Source organism: Cornus florida, unplaced genomic scaffold (genome assembly GCF_030987335.1).
Source record: "Cornus florida cultivar Cherokee Brave unplaced genomic scaffold, ASM3098733v1 CherokeeBrave_3.0.0_Hap2_Chr11, whole genome shotgun sequence".
NCBI classification, from domain to species: Eukaryota; Viridiplantae; Streptophyta; class Magnoliopsida; order Cornales; family Cornaceae; genus Cornus; species Cornus florida.
The window spans coordinates 119,606,119-119,626,804 of record NW_026775581.1 but is presented as its reverse complement, the minus strand read 5'-3'; the positions used below and the strand labels follow the sequence as shown (position 1 = coordinate 119,626,804).

The following is a 20,686-nucleotide window of genomic DNA, read 5'->3' as shown; positions in this document are numbered from 1 at the left end:
CCAGCACAAATTGAATTCGGGCTCAAAATATATAACTCAGGCCCAAATCGAAATTAGAAAAACATTGTCCAAGCCCACAAAATTTCGGGCTGGGCTTGGGTTTTTTCGGATTAGACTCGCCCGAATTACAACCCTAATAATAGGGAGTGATTCAATGTTCGAATTTGACAACTTATCAACTATTAATTACAAAAAGCACATGATTAGTCAAAACCTTTTACAAAAAATTAAGAAAAACATGAATGATTTAAAACTTATTAAAAAAGGGGGGAAAATTCATTGATTATAATATAAAACAAACTCGTTTCAAAGTAAAAAAAAAAAAAAAAAAAATTCAATTAAAAAAAAAAAAACTGAAGCCAAGCATACTGAAATAAGATACAACGATTTTCATTTACCGAACTTTATTCTTTAATATCAGCTTTTAGTAAGCTAATTGCTTTAACTGTAACAAGTTAGTATGAACACATTTACATATGCAAAAATAATATTCTACCATATACAAACATACATATTGAAAGACAGGACAAACAATAAATAAATAATAATAATAAAATCCAACGATACTATTTGCATTTAGTAAGCCAATTGCTTTAACTGTACTAAGCTTATACGCAGTATATACACATACCTATGATGGCTACAAGATATATATATATATATATATACTGTATGAAAACAACTTTTTGGACAGACTGGCCTGGACTGACCCACTCACAAGAGTTAGACAGGCCGGCACAAAAAAAAAAAACTCTTAAAATTATAAAAAAATCTTGCTTTTAAACTGAATTGGACCAAGCTGTTGCAAAAATTAACAATCTCATATTTTACAATATAAGATTACATAAATGAATGAATATAGAGAATTTAAAATTAATAAATACTCTTGTATTAGGGCAATATTTGGGTTCTTGTCACGCTCTCAAACTCAAAAAATATTTAGTATGTTGGATATCATGTACTGAACGAATCAGACCTGTGCATGATATGCACAAGTTGGCGCGTATTATGCGCCTACGACTTTGATTAATTCGATGCACGGTGCACTAGTAATACTTAATCTCCGAAACAACCCCCACCTACCCCACCCCACTTTCGAGTGTCCCTGCAACCCTGATAACTTGTCGGACTACTACGTATTGATTTTACATGCAGTATTTATTAGCTCCTTATTTTCCCATCACAAGTAGGGCTGCAAATGAACCGAACCGTCCATGAATAGATCGAGCTCGACTCGTTAAAAGTTCGGTTCGGACTTGTTTGTTTAGTAAACGAGTCGAACTCGAGCTCAATTTTTAGACTCGTTTAGTAAACAAGCTGAGCTTAAACAATGTTAAGCTCAGTCTGTGAGTTTGTGAGCAGGCTCGTTTACATAAATATATATTTATAATATAAAATATTATATTTTAAAATTAGCTCATATATATAATTCCAGCCCCAAATAACAAGAATATTTTCATTAGCCCATTAACTAATTAAGTAGCCCACTAACGAATCATAGATTCGTCTCAGCCAATTGATAATAAAGAAACCCTAAAAGTAGCCGCAAGATGTTGCAACGGCTTCTCCAATCTAATTGGCGGCAATGGAAATCCAGTCAGTACAACATCCTTCTACTCCTCAGGCGTCTGTCTTCTACTTCTAAGGCGACATCAGGTTAGGTTTGAAGAACGGAGAAGATAAGTGTTTAACATGTGAATTGATAGTGACATTTTTCTAATTCAAAATGGTTCTCCTCCATCCATTTGATAGATAAGTGTGTATACAATAAACACACTACAAAAATTTACCGGCCGAGCTCGAACCTTGCTAGTCTAAGCTCGATCGAGCCTGAGTAGCACTCTGACTTAGGCAAGGCGAGCTCGAGCAGCCTAGAGCTCGGCTCTGGCTCTGGCTCCCTCATTTATGTGGGACCCACTCATGCAGCATTCGGCTTTAGTCGAGTTGGGCTCAACAGTAATTTTCCAAATTATAAAACTCTACCAAGTAAACGCCCTCTATCTCTTCCCTCACCTACAATTCCAAAGAAACTCGCATTGCATTACAGTACAGCACTGCTCACTAGTACAATCTCTCTCTCTATATAAACACATATGCTATGTGGTTTAATGTTTATTCTTTTCGTTTAAAATCCTTGAAATGGTTGCTGATTGATTTACTAATAATTTCAATTAATTGTGTAGACCTAGATGGGTCCTTTGACACTGGCAGTCAATGCGAAAAGCACTTCAATAACGTTTTCAGGTAATTCACTAATCTTAGTCCGTCTCAATTTGATTTTCAGAGTTTTTTTTATTATTTTTTTTATAATAATTTTTTGGGGACACTCTGAGTGTTTTGTTATTTGTGGAGTTATGCGATTGTGAATTTATTTTAAATGATAACCTAATTTGTGCAAATGGGTCAAATCTGGCTGCGTGGTTTCGTTGTAATTTAAATTTTAAATTGTCTTATGTAGGGTAAAAATGTTGATGTGATTTAGATATGCAGAAATAGCATCGTAGTATAATTATACATGTTTATGTATGTGTCCCCATGCACAAGCATATGTTATATATTAAGAACGCTTAGTTGTTCGTTTTTCTTAGTTATATTTCTGGGTCTCAAAAGAATAAATTTCAATATGTGATACATTTGACGTTTTCAGTTCATTGATGTACAAAAACTGACCTGGATGCTGTGAGGTATTTTACGTCCACATTTCATAAAAGTTTTTAGCATCTCATCCTTGGACCGATAGAAGTTTTGATGAATTCCCATTAAAATAAAAAACATCAAAATAATAAAGAAAAAAAAATTAAGATAGGAACATGGAACATAGGTACGTTAAAGGGTAGGTATAATATACTTGGGATGGAGTACAGACACATTAAAAAGGAGAAAAGTAAATATATTACCGAGTTCTCTATTCTTTTGGGTAAATGGGCGAAATTGTAAATCTGTGGGGGATTTTGTTGATAGCTTGGAATTATAGTTGGCCGCTGTCGGCATTTTGTGTACATTCTTGAGAGTTCTCCCCTTTTGAGCGCCTTTAATGAAATCTTACTTATCAAACAAAAGAAAAAAAAATAAAAAATTGCTTACAAGAAACAAAATGAAAAGGTGAAAATGCTAGGGAGATCAGGGAAGTGTACAGACTTTTTTATCCGGTAAGGATAACCAAAAGAATGGAATAGACATAGTTGTAGATCATTGCATGAGAGATAAAGTGAGAAGTAAGAAGACAAGAGGACAGACTAATAGTTATTAAAATTATTTCAGATACGAGTATTTCAAATATAATTAGTGCACACACTCCTTAAGGAGCATTAGATAAAGCTACCAAAAAACTCTATTGGGATTCAGTAGATGAAATAATGCAATTTATACCTAATCATGAAAGCATGTTCACGGGAGAGGATTTTAATAGACGTGTAGGCGTTAATCGGATAGGATACACATGAGTTTATGAAGGATATGCTTTTGGAGAGCAAAATGAGATTTGAGAAACCTTATTAGGATTTGCAAATGCATTTGACGTAGCTATAACAAATATATTTTTCATAAAAATAGACGGTATGATCAGTTTGACTGTTTGAGTTGGGGCTTCTATAGAGTAAGAGGGTATAAAATATACATTGACTGTTTCTCCAAAAAAAAAAAAAAACATACAATTCAACTTATGCATCTTTCCATGAGAAATGATCTCGGATTTGAATAAAAGGAGAACCTTTGTAAATCTCCTTTTGGCATGAGTCATTCGTTGATGTTGTTTCAAGTTTACCTCAGTAATTTTGTGCTGTATTTTGTTGCTTCTTGGTTGAGCAGGTGATCTGGTTTTGCAGATGCATCCAATAGGAAAACAGGAAACCTGCATCTGGAATCAAAAAAGTTTTTTGCATCTGTCAGCACAAGAGAAGAAAAGCCATTTGATTTCTTACGTATTTTATTTGGTATGATCAATTATTACTATGATTATTTTCGAATTGGAACAATTAATGTATATTGAATATCATACTGCTTGATTGAGCATGATTTCTAGGTCAAACTTCATGACTGTTTTAAAATTTAAAATTTTAAAAGAAGATCATTACCTGTTGTTGGTCCGACAATCACCTGGATGCTGGGATGGTTGGCTGAGGCAAATCTAACCTCCAAGCTTTTGTACCAAGCAATGGCAAAAAAGGAGTTGTAAGGGAAGAGTATTTTACAGGAGGAAGTTTTATTATTGGTGGATATTTTTGTTTATGAAAAGTTGAATCTTATAATACTGTGTACATAATTGACATCAAACCACAAGAATAGTTGACCAAATTGATTTCAGATCTCTTTTCCAACATGGGGATGAAACAATTGTATATTGATTCGTTTCTTCGTTAATGAGTGATATCCTTGCATCAACAAAGACATTAATGTATGAAAATTCACATGAATGAAAAGGAGAGCTGATTTTTAAAAAATTATATCCTTTCAGTCCAAAGCATGAAAAGAGAACCAATTATCAAATATAAAATGATGTCTCCAACTCCAAGGGCTTAACTAAGTGGTATCTTCTCTTCTTTCCAAATGGAAGGTTGAGGGCTGAGTCCTGAATGGGAAAAATAGCGGGTGTGTGTTTGCCTTACCTACAAAAATAATAATAATATAAATAAAATGATGTCTCATTCTGTTGCTTGAACATTTAAAGAACTGATATATGGCAATGCAACAATAAAAGTTTATCTTTTCTCCAGCATTATCTATGCATATATCTATGTTCATGTGGTTAGGAACCTTGCTAGGTAACCTTTTAAAGTTCTTTGAGGGGCATGGTGGCTGGGTCTTAAAAGGGAGCCATCAGCCTAGAAAATGAGTATTTAATTATCACAATTTCATGTTTTCATGTCTGCTAAAATTTAGATAAATTGCATATGTGATGCTAAAATATGTTGTTCGGGATATGGGTCATGTGTTGGTAATTTTCTATTCAAAACTCTAGTTGTATTGTGTCAATCTGTCTTGAATCATATGGTTACCATTGAAGACAATTCGGACAGAGATTTGCATTGAACACTATAAATTCACAGCCTCAATCACTTATGCAGGGCACAGGTAAATTGACTTTAAAAAGACTTTAAATGACCTAGATTGATATTGATAAGGATCAAAATTTTATTTTAAATATGTTTTTGTAGTGACTTTTCAAAAGTAAAGTATTTTCAACAAATTTTTAAAACTATGTTTTTACTGAAAAACAGAGCACACCGATCATCATACAAGATCTAGAGACTATCAATCGAGATATTTGTAGAAAAATATTTTTGAAATCTAGATTCAATTGAAAGGTTGATCCATTGAAGGTTGTCCAATGGGTGTTGATCGATCCTTTTTTTTTTTTGATAAATAAAAATTTTTATAAAAAAACACTCCAAGGGGGAGCGGAACCCAAGAACGATACAAAAAGCCACTCAATCCTTCAAAGAGGCCAAAAAATCAACAATTTCCTCCAGAGATCTATGATCTCTCCCTAAAACCCAACAAAAAAGAGTGGAAATAATCGAGAATTTAAGCACCGAAATCGACATCGCCTTTCCTTCAAAATATCTCCTATTCCTTTCAAGCCAAATGCACCACCATACACAAAGCAGCGTAGCCCTCCACGCATCCTGACTGTGAGTCCCCACAGGGCAACCTCTCCAAGCCTCAATCAACCCTCTTGTAGATCTAGGCATAACCCAAAAAAGCCCAAATAAGCCAAGCATCAAATCCCAACACTCTCTAGCCACATAGCAATGAATGAGAAGGTGATCCACTGATTCCTCATTACGAAGGCACATAAAACAACGATTGATCACCACTTGGCTTCTCCTTCGCAAATTATCCTGGGTTAGGATCTTTCCCAAAACCGAAGACCACACAAAGAAAGCCACCTTGAGAGGAGCCTTGGAGCGCCAAACAGACTTCCAAGGAAAACGAACATCAGGATCAAATGAGAGACACTTGAAGAAGGACCTCACCTCAAAACGCCCATGAGAGTTTGCTACCCAAGACCAACAGTCCGAATCCTCCTCCACAATCCTTTGGCGATAAAGCAGCTCCAAGAAGCGATTGACCTCCTCGATCTCCCAATCCTGAAAGTGACGCCTGAATTGAACATCCCAAACCAGTCTCCCATTATCAAGATGATAACAGTTGACCACCATGGCCTGCCTATTCGAAGCAATCCTGTAGAGCTGAGGAAAAGCGAGAGCGAGAGGAACATCTCCACACCACACATCCTCCCAGAAGCAAATCCTCCTCCCATCTCTAAGACGAAATCGAATGTGTTTAGAGAATTCATCCCAACCCTTCCGAATCACTTTCCAGACCCCTACCCCCCGAGGATCCCGCACTTCCAAGGAACTCCACCCTCCTCTCAATTCCCCAAAACGACACGCCACAACCCTTCTCCAAAGCCAATGTCTCTCCACACCAAATCTCCACAACCATTTCCCGAGAAGGGCCTTATTAAATGGCACCAATCTACGGAGACCCAAACCACCATTTCGAATAGGCCTGCAAACCTGATCCCATCGCACCAAATGGAACTTAAACTCATCAGCTCTACCTCCCCAAAGAAAATTACGCTGCAATCTCTCAATCCTCTCCGCAACTGAAGAGGGAATTTGAAAAAGAGAGATAAAGTAAGTGGGGAGGCAAGAGAGGGTGCTCTTAATCAGAGTGACCCTGCCGCCCTTGGAAAGATACTGCTTCTTCCAACCCGCTAGCCTTCTTTCAAATCTGTCCACCACTGGGTCCCAAATTCCTACACATCTCGAAGGAGCACCCAGAGGTAGTCAGCTTAGGGGATTATAGAAACTCTGTCAAATCAGAATCCTAAAAGGATTTTACTTCCCATACTACACGAATCTCTTATATTGGCTATAATAGTCAGCTTAGGGGATTTGTCACAGGAGCTTTCAGCTCTTTACATATTATTGAGAGAACTGAATTTTTATAGAGAGAAAACTTTGAGAATCAATCTACGGTTCATTAAATTAGCAGAGTTTATGTGATTGAGAGAATCAAAGCAAGGTTTAATATTAAAACTATTCAGCAGACCATCAAATGAGTGGTTTGCAAAGGACAAGATGATTGGGCGTCACTAGTCGTGGAGATTTGAGGTCCATGGGGGAGCAGATTGCGCGAGGAGTGAGTCTGTGGATGAAACAATGGTGAGATGATTTGTGGAGATCTTGTGCAAGTCTGAGTTGGCAGGGACTACGTGGTTATTGGGTTAGAGTGTAGTAACTTAGTCTGTAACCTCTTTCTCATGTAATGGATTTTGATCTTCCTGGACTAGATCTCGTGTTTTTTCTCTGTTTAGGGTTTCCTTGTAAAAAATGTTGTCTCTTTGCTTTATTTTATTTATTATTTATATGTTCATATGATTGTAATCGAGAAACGTAATCAATTAATTAATGAAATTTTAAACAAGGGTTAAACGTAATTTAAAAACTTAGTTGCAAATTAATATACATAATTTCTATTCACCCCTCCTCTAGGTCTAATTGAATGTACTCACTATGACATATTGGAGGCTTGGGTAACAGTACCTATATCAATCTAATAGCTGGTATTAGAGCGTATCGATTGTAGACTTAACATATGAAAATATTGTCTTGGAATAGGCAATACTTTGCTTCTGAAAATCCCATGTATCGGCTCTTTTGTGATGAGAAAACTTGACAAAAAAATCCACTTTTTCTAACTGTCCTGGTGAATTTTGCAGAGGGTGTTATAGCTGGGGGCACCGCTGGTGTTGTTGTTGAAACAGCTTTGTACCCAATTGATACAATAAAGACGAGACTCCAGGCAGGTCAACCTTATGGATAAATATTTATATTGATTTGAAATTGAAGATAAAAGTTTTCTTAATAATGTGATTTACTAGTGAAATCTTGTTGTTTAAATGTTGAGTCTTAGCTGTACTTGTGAGTTAGCAGACTATTACTATCATTTCCACCTACACACTTTTTCTACCAAATTTTTCTGAGCTGCATTACCAGTGATTTGACCAGACAATTAGTACATAATGTTCTTCTCCTCAACTGAACTATATTTTATCCAATAATAGAATCTGATTCTTCAACTTAATTGGATGTATACCATGGATTAATTTGATGTGTGCCTCTATTCTCTTGATTAGACTGCATCTTTAATACTTGGTCAAGGATGTGAGATGCACCGGTCAAATTTAGTTTTTATCATAGGTATCTTTAAATATATATATATATATATATATTGACCGTTAATCTCTTCTTTCCTTTTTTCTTTTTAATTTTTGACTCTTTTTTATTTTTATTTTTATTTATTTTATTTTTATAAAAAACTTAGGCAGAAAATGATTGTATCTTGTCATGACTATTTCTTATGCTATTAGATTATTAGCAGTAAAATGGTTAAAGAACTCCTAAGAGGATGTTTGTTGTACGTCTCTATATATGTATTCCAGAAATTTGCATCTTCTTATTTTCTATAAAAATTGTGTGAGACATGAAGTTTTTTACCCCGAATTGTTATAATAGGCAGCTCACGGTGGAGGAAAGATAGTTCTGAAGGGGCTTTATTCTGGATTGGCTGGAAATCTTGCTGGTGTCCTACCGTAAGTACAATTTGAACCGTCTCTTCATCTCTAAAGGGAAGGCTTGATTATTAGCATTTGGTCTAACCAGAGTATTATGGATTCTATAAAGAAGTTGTTTTAAATCAACAGGATCATGGACCTTCAACATTCAATCAGTCTTAATAGAAAGGCTTTCAGGAATCAAGATCACAAGCTTGACGTGCTTGATGCACATATCGACCCTTGCTAGTTTCATGAAGAGATTAGTTTACTTTTAAAAAATTATACAGCGGGATGGTTCTTTGCATTGTAGTCTGCACATTGCAGAATGTAAAAGAAATACTTATGTGATTTTCTGTCTCTTCATAAGAGTGTTTTTTTTTTTTTTTTTTTTTTTTTTTTTTTTTTTTTTCATATTGTTGGGAGGTGGGTGGGGGTGGGGGTGGTCAGGAATCTAGATTTTGCATTCACCTCTTGTCAGTGTTTGGGTTATTTTGATGGCAATAGTCCCTCTGTTCACCCCTATGCAGTGCTTCTGAACTCAGTATGATGTGAGATACAGCAATTTCTTGTCAATTCTGTTTCAGAACTGTCAGTCTTTTTAGAAAGAGTGAAATAATTTTAGTGATGGTGGTATGTTGGGTTTCTTTGGTTTCAGTTCTCAAATGTTACCTACATGGAAGGAATAGACTTCATTGCTTTAATCTGATTCTAAATAATTGTTGATTTTGTTACTTATCAAATAAAAAAAAAAATTAATTGTTGATTTTGTCAAGATTTGTTGCTTAATCAAATATTTATAATCAAAGAATGAAGAATCTGTGGGTGTCAAGATTAGTTCTTACCAGTTTTTCTATGTTTACAGTAAACTTGAAAACAAACAAATAAATAAAAGAATGGAATAAAATGAAGTTCAATCGTTAAGTCTGATTTGGTATGGCTTCAGTGATAAGCAAACCTCCATTCTAAGTATTATTGAATTCTCCTTCTTCTCCTCCTTCGTTTTTTCTTTTTTTGGGTTTAACTGTTAAGTTAAAGTTCTTCTGAAAGATGAATGGTTTTAAACCTTTTCAAGTTCACCTTTCTTTCTTTTTCTTTTTCTTTTTTCGAGTTCACTTTTCTATCTAGTAATGTTATGCCCTTACCACGAATTTTTACCAGTTAACCACCATCTACTCTAAAAGCTTAAGCTGTTATAGAGGGTGTAACTTTAATGTTTGAATTCTTCAACATTATTTTCTCAAGCTATAGTGTGGCAAAGATAGGGAATATAGAATAGTGATGTTTTTGACGATGATTTTTTTATCTACAGGGCTTCTGCCATGTTTGTTGGTGTTTATGAGCCTACAAAGCAGAAATTGTTAAGGATTTTTCCTGAAAATCTTAGTGCTGTGGCTCATCTGGTATGCTTTTCTTCTATCTCTCCTTCCATGATATGAATTTATTAAATTTGGCACAACTTAGATTGCCGATATGGATCATACTGTTTACCTTGCACTTGAGCAGTTCGCATAATAGGTTCTTTTTTCATACTGCTCGCCTTACAATTGGACAATACGAATCGCCGATCTGAATCATATTGTTCAATTGGTTGATTAGTTTATTAGAATGTTCAAAGCCATTGCACTTGAGCAGTTTGCATAATAGGGTCTTTTTTATTTACTTTTGCTTTCCCCCACCCTTTAGACTTTACCCTTCCCCCCCACAACACAAAAAAAAAAAAAAAAAAAAAAAAAAAAAAAAAAAAAAAAAAAAAAAAATCATAAATTAGAAAATATGTACTAACATGATGATTGCCTTCAAAACATCCAAGGCACATTCCTTCTTTGATGACGCATATAATAGTTTCTTCTGGGTAAGAAATTTATCTGTCATATAGCCTCCATTCTACTGTCTATAACAATATAACTCCTGCATTCTTATCAGCCACCGATGTATTCTTGAAAGCACCTTGTTACATGTCCAGTAGCATAATTTGGTTGCTTGAATATGGAATTTGGTTGCATAATTTGTGTGGTCTCACACAGTAGCAGGAACATAGATATGGGTGTGGAGATGTCATGATACAGACATGTTGATATGATAAACTCTGAGAAAATAGGATAAGATAGGTGAGCGACTATAAATAAGCTAAATAAACAATTTTTTTTTTTTTTTTTTTTTTTTTTTTTTTGTGGGGTTAGGAAAATAAACAAATAAGTAATGAACAGTCTTTTTAGTGAATTTTATTGAAAATTTTAAGTTTATAATTAAATAGCATAAGGAACTTCTGAGAAAACTGGAGTTGTTCTCATATCTCACTTAATATTCTGTAAACTACAGTCCATGTAACCCTTACTGCTCTGTCTTGCAATTACACAACTAGAAAGGCCACACTTCAACGTTAAAGGCATGCCTGACATGTGTCTCAGAATATCCAAGAATTATTGGGTACACATGTGAGAATAAAAAAATTATTTCAAATATTGGATAGCCTTTTCTTGTTTCTTCAAATGGGTTTCATATTTTATTCAGACAGCAGGTGCCATTGGAGGGCTAGCTGCTTCTCTCATCCGTGTTCCAACAGAGGTACATAAGTTCACTTGCGCATTATCATGTTATCAAATTTCTTCATTAGGCCTTTTCATGTCTTTTATATATGTATAATTACACATACAAGTTTTTCCGTCTTTTTTTATTTGACACTCTGCAGGTTGTCAAACAAAGGATGCAGACCAGGCAATTTGCTTCAGCTCCTGATGCTGTCCGACTTATTGTTTCTAGGGAAGGTTTCAAGGGTCTCTATGCGGTATGAAAGTTTTCTGTTCATCATCTCTTGGGTGCTATTTAAGTTCCATAACCATTTATGTTAGCGATTTTCTTCTCTCTTGCAGAACATTAATATTTTTCATTTTTATTTTTTGGTTGATTAGAGAATTGGTCAGTGAGTTTGCAGATTTAGTGTTTTATGTGGATATTTCATGTAACCTGCACGTGCCATTAGTTATTGATTTTTACCTTCTTTTTTTTTTGCACATGCATTGACCTTAATTTTAATATTGCAGGGATATGGATCTTTTTTACTGCGAGATTTGCCATTTGATGCAATCCAATTCTGCTTATATGAGCAGCTTCGAATAGGTTATAAGCTAGCGGTAAGGCTTTTCATTTCTTTATTATTTTTTAAAACTTCTCTACTTCAATTGAAATTTATATTAGCATGGTGCACTCATGGATGGGATACATGTTTTGGTCATCATGGGTATTGTGGCTGCACGTTTGTGATTCTTGGGGAAGGGATTTTCCGAAGTAAACCTAAGTTACCACTGTGACCAGTGGCTGTGCATACTGCCTGGGGGTATTAGACAGCAAATTCCTTCTTCTTCTTCTTCTTCTTTTTTTTTTTTTTTTTTTTTGTAGTGGGAGTTATTTATTTATTTATTTTTTTGATAAGTAAGATTTTATTAAAAACGCTCAAAAGGGGAGCGAAGCCCAAAGAAACAAAAGGGCCAAGGGGCGCCTTAGACCTTCAGAGAGGCCAAGAAAACAATAATTTCCTCCATAGATCTATAATCTCTCCTTGAAACCCAACAAAAAAGAGTAGAAATAGTAGAGAACTTAAGCATAGAAACAGGCTTCTTTTTTTTTGTCAAAATATCTCCTATTTCTCTCAAGCCAAATACACCACCAGATACCAAGCGGCGTAGCCCTCCAAGCGTCCTTAATGCCAGCCCCAACAGAGACGCCTCTCCAAGCCTCAATCAACCCTCTAGAGGAATAAGGCATGGCCCAATGGACCCCAAATAATCGAAGTGGTTAAGTTTGTACAGTTCCTTTTTTCTTTGCTTTATTCCCTATTTTCTGAACTTCCCTGAATATTTGTACAAATAGTTCCTAAACTTGTCATGTAAAATGGAAATTTTAACCAAATCATTTAAAAACAATGAATATCTCAAGTATATCATGATGTGACTTAGACATCCTATATAAACACAAATAGTCAATTAATCTGTCTTAATGCAAAAGTTACTAGCCATGATCTACATCCTATGCGCCTTTCATAAAGCAAGTTCGTAGTACCTGCTGTTGGGGCCAAATTGTGTGAGACAATGATAGGGTTTTTGTAATTGACCATTTTAGGTACTTTTCAATAAAGCAAGGACAAATGTGTCACATGGAAAATGGTTTAGGCATCATGATTTATTGTTGAATAACTTGAACAATTAGACAAGAAGATATGTAAGTTGTTGTTAGGGGAGTTCTTTGTTCTCTAAGTACATCACCACGTGAAGGTTGCCCTAAAATTTCAAAATACGACGTCATTAATGTACCAAACCAAGGACATGAACCTCTTGAGTTTGACTTGGGTTCATGCTAGGCACATAAAGTTTGCTGAGTTTTGGGATAGACCATCCCACATCATCATAAAGAAAAATTATTGAGACATATAATTTAAGGCTCCCATTTGTTAGATAAAATATATCAAGAAATTGGATCACCTTGTCTTCTTAAGAAATAAGAATCAAATGTTATGGCAATTATTGTTTAAAAATGCTTTTCATCATGTATGTTCAAAGGAGATGGTCCAAAGGCTTTTTTTTTTTTGATAAGTAAGAATTTTATAAAAAAGCGCTCAAAAGGGGAGTGACGAGATAGTCCAAAGGCTAAACGCATTAATTCAGATGTAATTGTTGCTAACTTGATCCACTAAATTGCATCTATAAAATTGTGGCTTTCAATTTATTTACACTAAATTGCATCCTTTAAATTGTGGATTTCAATTTATTTACTTATTGTTGACATGACACTATTGACTGAACTGCGGGCAAGTTGCAGTCACCCCCATCTCAATTTTAAGGTTCTCCTGGTTGGAGGGAAGTGCCTGGTCAGTCCCTCCTCTTGTTTGCTTGTGGCCGTAACATGAAAAGTTCCCTGAGTGGAATCATTATGCTTTGTAACTCCTAGCATGATTGCAACTACATTGGTCATTGACAAAATTCGTGGTTGTCCATATTAAATTATTAATACTTGTTGAGTTGATGAAGCGGAAGATCAATTGGTAATGGGACTTTAAAAATACCATCTAAGCAGTTGCACTTCTATCTGTGGACGTTTACAAAAATAATAACTTTTGTCTGCTTTTGCCCTTCTGCCAGGCAAAGAGAGATTTGAATGATCCCGAGAATGCTATTATCGGTGCTTTTGCTGGTAATTCAACACCTGTCATCTCCTCTTTTTTTTTTTCGTTTTTTTTTTTTTCCTCTCACTCTCCATGCATACATGTTTAGTTCCTTAAGGCTTAAGCCATATCATGGCAACTTTTCTAAATATATTTAAAAAAAATTACACATTCAGCTTTATATGAATGAATGGCTTTTTATTTCTTTATTATTATTTTTTTCTTTCTGCTACCTTTCACTAAAGAAGGGTCTTTTTATTTACTTTAGCTGTTAATGTATTTCATCTGTTATGAGCCTCTCAAGTTAGACTTGGATTCGGCACCTAGTCATAACCTAGCACTTCCATTTTTGAGTCGTGTTACAAAATGCACATGATATAATGTTGGCCTGCATGATATCTGGATGATAGACAACAATTTTAGTTTTATTTAAATTTACAAGTGAATAGTAAAATAGCTCACACTTGAGGGTGGTTTTCGTTACTTATGTTGTGAACTTATAATTAAGATCATCATTGTTGTCCTTGCCTTAATCTCATATGAATAGGATTGGCCACATGATTTTGTTTATGTAGTATTTAGTATTTATTATTATTTTTTTATTACAAATCATTATTTCTATTATGTTCATTTTTTTAAAAATTATAATAATTTATAATAGCTTCATCCCATTTACTTTTGTTCTGCCTTTGTGTCTTGTACCTTCTATGCAAACTAATCTTACTGTTCTTATTGGTGCATCTGTAGATCTTTGTTTTATGTCTATACCACATGAGTCTCCTTTCTTTTATTTTATCATCAACAGGTGCCACTCCTAATTTCTCCATCTCACATTGATTAGGAACCTTATCTCTTCTAGTCACTCCTACCATCCATCTTAACATTCTCATTTCTTTTTAGTTGGTATTCTTATCTCAACAACATAGATATGTTATTCTTATTCTTTTTTAATGTTCACCACTCCATATAAGATAGCTGGCCAAACAACTATCCTACAGAAGTTTTCATTTGACTTATTTGATATTCTTTTATTATATGAAACACCACTGGCCTCTCTCAATTTAGTCCAACCTAATCCAATCTATTAATTATATCATCGTCTATCTCTCAGTCCTTTTGTATTTTTTATCCTAAATATCGAAAATGGTTAATTTGGGTAATGTTTTTAGTTCAGAATTGTTCTCGTTATATTGTCAAAACTATGAACTCACTAAATTCCATTCCATAAATACTGCTTTAGTCCTACGAATTTTTAATACTTTTGACTCTAATGCATTTTTCCACATGTCTAATTTTTTTTCTCTTTTTTTTTTTATTTTTATTTTTATTTTTTTGGATAAGTTGCCCCTATGGGGATTTGAATCCTCAACCTTCCACTTTGGGAGGTAGAGAAGATAATGCTGGGCTACAAATCTAGGTCGCATGCCTAATTTCATTTCTACATTTTCGTTAGAAGTATCCAGTAGCATTATGTCATTGACAAACAACATGCACCATGGATGTCTTCATGCAAGTCTCTTGTTATTTCATCTAATATTATTGTAAACATATATGGGCTTAAAACTGATCCTTGGTGAATGCCTACTTTTATAAGAAAATCATTAATCTCTCCACATTTAGAACAAACTCTAGTCTTTGTATTCCTATACATATCTTGAATAATCTCTATAATATTATAGGGATTTATTTTCTTTGTAAGGCCAACTAAATTGTTTCGCCTGGTACTTAAACATATGCTTTTTCTAAGTCTACAAAACCATATGCAGATTTTGTTTGCTCCTATATTGTGTTATTAAGTAAATGATATCTACTGCGGATCATCTTCTTTATCTAAATTGGTAATGAGACATTGTGGATCCTTCCTCAATCTTTGTTCTATCACCGTTCTCCACCGTTGTATTGTGTGACTTATTAATTTAATTTATCGATAATTGCTCCAATTTAGTAAATCCTTTTTTTTTATAAAAAAAAAAAAAAAAAAAAAAAAAAAAAAAACTGCAACTATAGTACTTTTCCTCCACTCATTTGGTATTGGGACCTTTAGAATTTTGTTGAACAAATTTTAAGTCACAGTTAAGGGATTCTGCTTCCACTTACATATAATTGAGGGGTTTTTAAACTTTTTCATGCAGAACTGTGTAGAGTCTCTCTCAAAATTATATATACACATATTGTATTATTAAAGTAAAAGCCTTTATTAGTTATAACCGGAGGCTGGCACATTGCATCACTATAAAAGAAGCTCTTCATTTATATTGGTGTTAGTTTTTTGTAACAACTTCTCTGCTCTTGTCATATTGTTTATTATTGACTTCCCATTTCCTCGACTTTCTGACTTCCCTAACGATTTAATTCAGAGGCAAATATTTAGAATCTCAATAGTACTATCTACTAAATGCCCTCACTACATGCTACTGCTTGTAGCAAAAATGAACAAAGGCTATGAAAGACGTCATCGTAGCATCAAGAAGAAGATCAACTCTTTTTTGACATAAATCATAAAAACTACTCAGATATCTTTTTATTAGGAGGCATGAGGATTTAAACTCTTATCTATAACAAAAGAAAAATAAACAAAAAGAAAAAACAAATGTTTCATTAAATGTTGGTTCCTATGAATCAGATATTCAAGTCTTTGTTAGATGATGGCTGTGTTTATACCAGGAATGTGTGATCTTACCATTGCCAAAGAGATGAGTGCCTCTGATAGTGGCTCCTTTTGTAAATGATGTTTTGAGCTAATTAACCATCGAGAGAACATTTGACTTTTAATTGATCTAAAAGTCCGTCATCAAGTACTGGTCCTGCCTACATGGGATGCTAGAGGGGAGGACTAGAGACAGTTGATATTTAGCCATTATTTTGCATAAAGTGACTGCTCTTGAACTTGGACTTGCATCCTCATACTTTTTAGCATGAACTTTTACCATCGCACCAAGTGGTGGTCCCTACTTTTTGACTGATATGATTTCATTTAATGTAGCATGTTTGATGTATCTTCTTTTGGTTTCAACTAAAACCAATTTGCAATGAATTTTTTTTAATTCACTTGGTAGAAAGTATAGGCATCCCTAGATAGTTGGCAAGTTCTTTTCTATCCATATAATTCTGGCTTTTATTTTAATTCTTAAGAGATCTCACGTCATTTGGTTACTGTCTTATATAATTACAATTTCCACATTGAGTGTTCAAGAATGTTTTGTCGCTTTTTTCTCTTAAAATTTATATTTTTCCCTATATATATGTATTTTAAAATTCAAAGTTGCAATTTTGTCCATATGATTGACCTTGATTTTACCATTATGCATTATCTTAAATTTTGTCTTATTTAAGTTAAGTAGATAGTAATGCTTATTATTGATGTTCCACGACACTTGTAATGGACATAGATTCTTAATGGTGTATATGATTTATTTTGAGTTACATTTCAATAGATAATGGTTGTTATAATTTACACAACATATTTACACAAGGAAATGAGAGTTTTGTGTTGAACTTATTCGAGGTCCCTTTCAACATAGATATTCTAAAATAGAAAAAACATTATTTATCTTTTTGTTAGAATTACTGATAGATTGTTTCATTATAAAAGGGATTTATTTGATGGGGTTTCTGATTCCTACTCACTCCGCTGCCCTTCATGTACCTGTTTTTATTCATATTGCTAATTTTATTCCTTTCTAGCAAATACATGTATTCATGTAATGTGGTTTATATTTTTCATTTAAACCTAAGCATCTATTTTTTTTTTTTGTTTGAAAAGTAAACCTAAGCATCTAATTAGATGCTACTATTAGACAATAAGTTTCATTTCTTTTCTTCAAATTTCATATTTATATACATGTATATTATTTCTAAACTATTACGGCCATGTTATTATATTCCATGTAAATTCATGAAAGCGAAAAGAAAAAAATAGACAAATAGTTGTACAGACTAGACACTTCTCGAAGTTACTAATTTATATGAAAACAAAACAATATTTGAAACAAAGTGTAATATAGAAAATTAAAGCACATAATGCACAGATATCTGTTTGATTCCATTTATTCAATCTCTCTTTTCCTTTTGTATTACAATCATAAAGGTTTGTTGTTGTTACTTTTTGTCTTGCCATGTTTTTATGATTTATTCTTGGAAGAAAATTGTTTCTTGAGTTATTCCTATGTAGTGTGCTTCAAGATCTGAATTGTTCTACATACAACCTGAGTTACTGACCTTTACTTGGAAGAATCTTCGGCACGCTTAGAACTATTTTGCTCTGCTCTTTTTATGAACTTTTTCGTTAGTTTAATATTAATTTTTGTAGGTGCCCTAACTGGAGCTATAACGACTCCCCTCGATGTGATTAAGACTAGGTTAATGGTTCAGGTTTGGCTGATCGGGCTTTTTATTCTTCTAATGTCATTTTTGTGTGTGAAAAAAATAATGTTGGTCATGCACTACATGTTTACACTAGCTGGCAAAACCCTATACTGTTCCCTTCTTCTCTGCAGGGATCAGGAAACCAGTACAAAGGGATCTTTGATTGTGTTCAGACTATAATCAGGGAAGAAGGTCCTCCTGCACTCTTGAAGGTATGAGTTTCTCACATTCTCTTTTATTCCTGGCAGATAGAAAATTGAGTTAGCTATCCCTCCCCTTGCATCATCTTTTTCTTTCTTCAGTTGGGTTAAATTTCTCTCCTTGTGTAATTACAGAAGGGATGTATATAAATATGAAGAATAAGTAGTTCCTATATAAAGTTGAAAACATTCAAATACTAGATAGGGAGAATATGACAGTAGTCTGGAAAGTTTAATATTGAAGGACATGAACTTTTGAAAAAAATGGGTGCATTTACACAGCTAGTTATTGATATATATGGTGGGATAGTCTGCACCTCTGTGTTTTATCCTCATGCTTTTATATGAAGTATATAGTAGATTTTGGGTTAAAATATGACCGGACATCACCCTTTTCAGACTACATAAGTTCATCTGAAAATCCAATCATGCACCTAATTTTTGTAGTGTATACATGTATTCACTCATATATGCTGGGAGGATGGTTAGATATTAATTAGACTTTGAAACTCAAAAGAAAATTTGACCAAGTTTGAGAACCATAGCATTCCATATCTTTGAAGCAAGATATTTACAAGTTCCATATTTTGTTGTTCGTTGTAGGGCATTGGGCCCAGAGTTCTATGGATAGGCATTGGAGGTTCAATATTCTTTGGTGTTCTTGAGAGTACTAAGCGATTACTTTCCGAGAGGCGTCCCAACCATCGTCAACACTCAGACTCCTCAAAGCAGGATTGATAGTTAACTGAATTCCATGGGACGTGTGTACCTGTATATTTTTGCAGTTTCATTTTTAGGGTCCGTTTCTTTAGGATGAGAATTCTGAGGGAAGCAAGATTTTAGGTTCTTCATTAAGGTTAATGTATTTTGTGACATTCAGAGGAAACAAGTAGGGAATGTGCCTTAATCTTCTACTCTCCGGGAAAGTTTCTTTTCTGACGCATTCATTCAATTCTTTGTCTTTTAAGAATGGATTTTTATAATCCGAGAAGAGAAGAGCCAAGGATGACATCTACTTCAGCTTCCTGTTGCTGGTTCTGCTCAAAGTCTGCTATCAGTAAGAAATGTGGGACTGGGTTTTATTTGTACCAATAATGTAATATACATTATTCAATAATGACTAAAGACTCTCCTACTTTTTATGAAAAAATAAATTAGCAGTTTACCACTATAAATGGTGTTTGCAGGCGATGTCTTTTGCCGGACTAGGAGGGCATTTTGGATTTTTATTAAAAAATTGGTCAAAATGGCTGATTATTTGGTAATTTGCACCAAAAAAATAAAAAAAAGGGTAGAGATTTTTTTGCACATTTTGTATATAGTGGTGGTGTTTATTGCACTTAAACCATATGTATTTATTTATTTATCTCTTAAATCTTAATCTTGCAAGTGTTTTGTTGTTACAAGGGGGACTTGTTCCACATCGGATCCGGATGGAAAGTGACATGGGTATAAATGGGTGGATATACAGTATTACTCAACAATTCGAACTTTTAGATAAATGGGCAAGCGTCCACTCGTTACAGTTAGTATCAGAGCCAGACCCAATCCTTGATTCGGTGTCACGCCAAGCGTTCGCCCGCAAGGCGTCCGGGTGAGCCACCCCGGGGTGTCAGGGTAGCCTGACCGCAACGAGGGCGTTGTGAGTTCGGGTGGGGGAAGAATGTTACAAGGGGTATTTGTCTCACATCGATCCGGATGAGAAATAACATAAGTATAAATGCGCTACCTAGCAGTTCGAACTTTTGGATAAATGGGTAAACGCCCCACCCCGTTACACTTGTCTATTCTTAAATGAAGTATTTATATTTTGTTGATAATGGGGGTAAAAGTGTCTACAACAGATGATATCCACCGTTCATTACTCAATACAGCCTATATGAAATATGTATATTTTTCAAATTATAAGGTTTAATGTTTGCTATTAAAAGTTGTAGATTGTAGTATTAATCACTTAATCTAATCGAGAGAGAAAAAATGCTGATGTTTGCGAGTTACCTTAATGGAGGTTAAAGACTGACAATAAATAACAAAATGCAATGTTAAAATTAAAAACAGAAACAAGGAAGAAAAATTCTCAATTGCACAATAGCCATCTCATACAGAGAGATTGAATACCTAATAGAGGTAAATTTTCCAACCGTACGCTACACTTCAAAATGAAATTGACCAGAATGTAATAACAAAAATTTACTGAGCGCTTGGACTTGGAATCTGTTACAATACAATACAACAAAATAGATGGAAAGAATCAGGCTCTCACAAACTGTTTTGCTATACAGATTGTATTCCTTGTAAAAGAATGATGTACATTTCTTATGAAAAAACATAAAAACTAAATCAATACGCTCAAATCAATGGGACAAAACTCACGGGGGGGGGGGGGGGGGGGGGGGGGGG

At 34.4% G+C, this 20,686-nt stretch overlaps 1 protein-coding gene across 4 annotated transcripts; it reads left to right on the top strand.

Moving 5' to 3' along the window:
* Positions 1 to 1,532: 1,532 nt before the first annotated feature.
* On the top strand, positions 1,533 to 20,684 carry LOC132284281 (S-adenosylmethionine carrier 1, chloroplastic/mitochondrial). 4 transcript variants are annotated; one of them, XM_059786372.1, is made up of 13 exons: positions 1,533 to 1,656; positions 2,184 to 2,244; positions 3,825 to 3,932; positions 7,730 to 7,816; positions 8,530 to 8,602; positions 9,876 to 9,966; positions 11,078 to 11,131; positions 11,256 to 11,351; positions 11,608 to 11,697; positions 13,699 to 13,750; positions 18,031 to 18,092; positions 18,218 to 18,298; positions 18,890 to 20,684. In XM_059786372.1, the coding sequence occupies exons 2-13, from the start codon at positions 2,190 to 2,192 to the stop codon at positions 19,022 to 19,024; spliced, it is 984 nt and encodes a 327-aa protein (XP_059642355.1). In that variant the 5' UTR covers positions 1,533 to 1,656; positions 2,184 to 2,189; the 3' UTR covers positions 19,025 to 20,684. The 4 variants fall into 4 exon arrangements, with proteins under 4 accessions (XP_059642355.1, XP_059642356.1, XP_059642357.1 ...); XM_059786371.1 differs by lacking the exon at positions 1,533 to 1,656 and adding an exon at positions 1,809 to 2,064; XM_059786373.1 differs by lacking the exons at positions 1,533 to 1,656; positions 7,730 to 7,816 and adding an exon at positions 1,804 to 2,064 and having other exon boundaries at positions 3,808 to 3,932; positions 8,526 to 8,602.
* The last annotated feature ends 2 nt before the right edge of the window (positions 20,685 to 20,686 follow it).

What these genes read in the sequence shown, in the direction of transcription:
- LOC132284281 (XM_059786372.1), top strand. Translation starts at nt 2,190, where the DNA reads ATGGGTCCTTTGACACTGGCAGTCAATGCGAAAAGCACTTCAATAACG. An exon ending in CACTTCAATAACGTTTTCAG is followed by an intron (nt 2,245 to 3,824) that starts GTAATTCACTAA and finishes CTGGTTTTGCAG; the next exon opens with ATGCATCCAATAGGAAAACA. An exon ending in TTTCTTACGTATTTTATTTG is followed by an intron (nt 3,933 to 7,729) that starts GTATGATCAATT and finishes TGAATTTTGCAG; the next exon opens with AGGGTGTTATAGCTGGGGGC.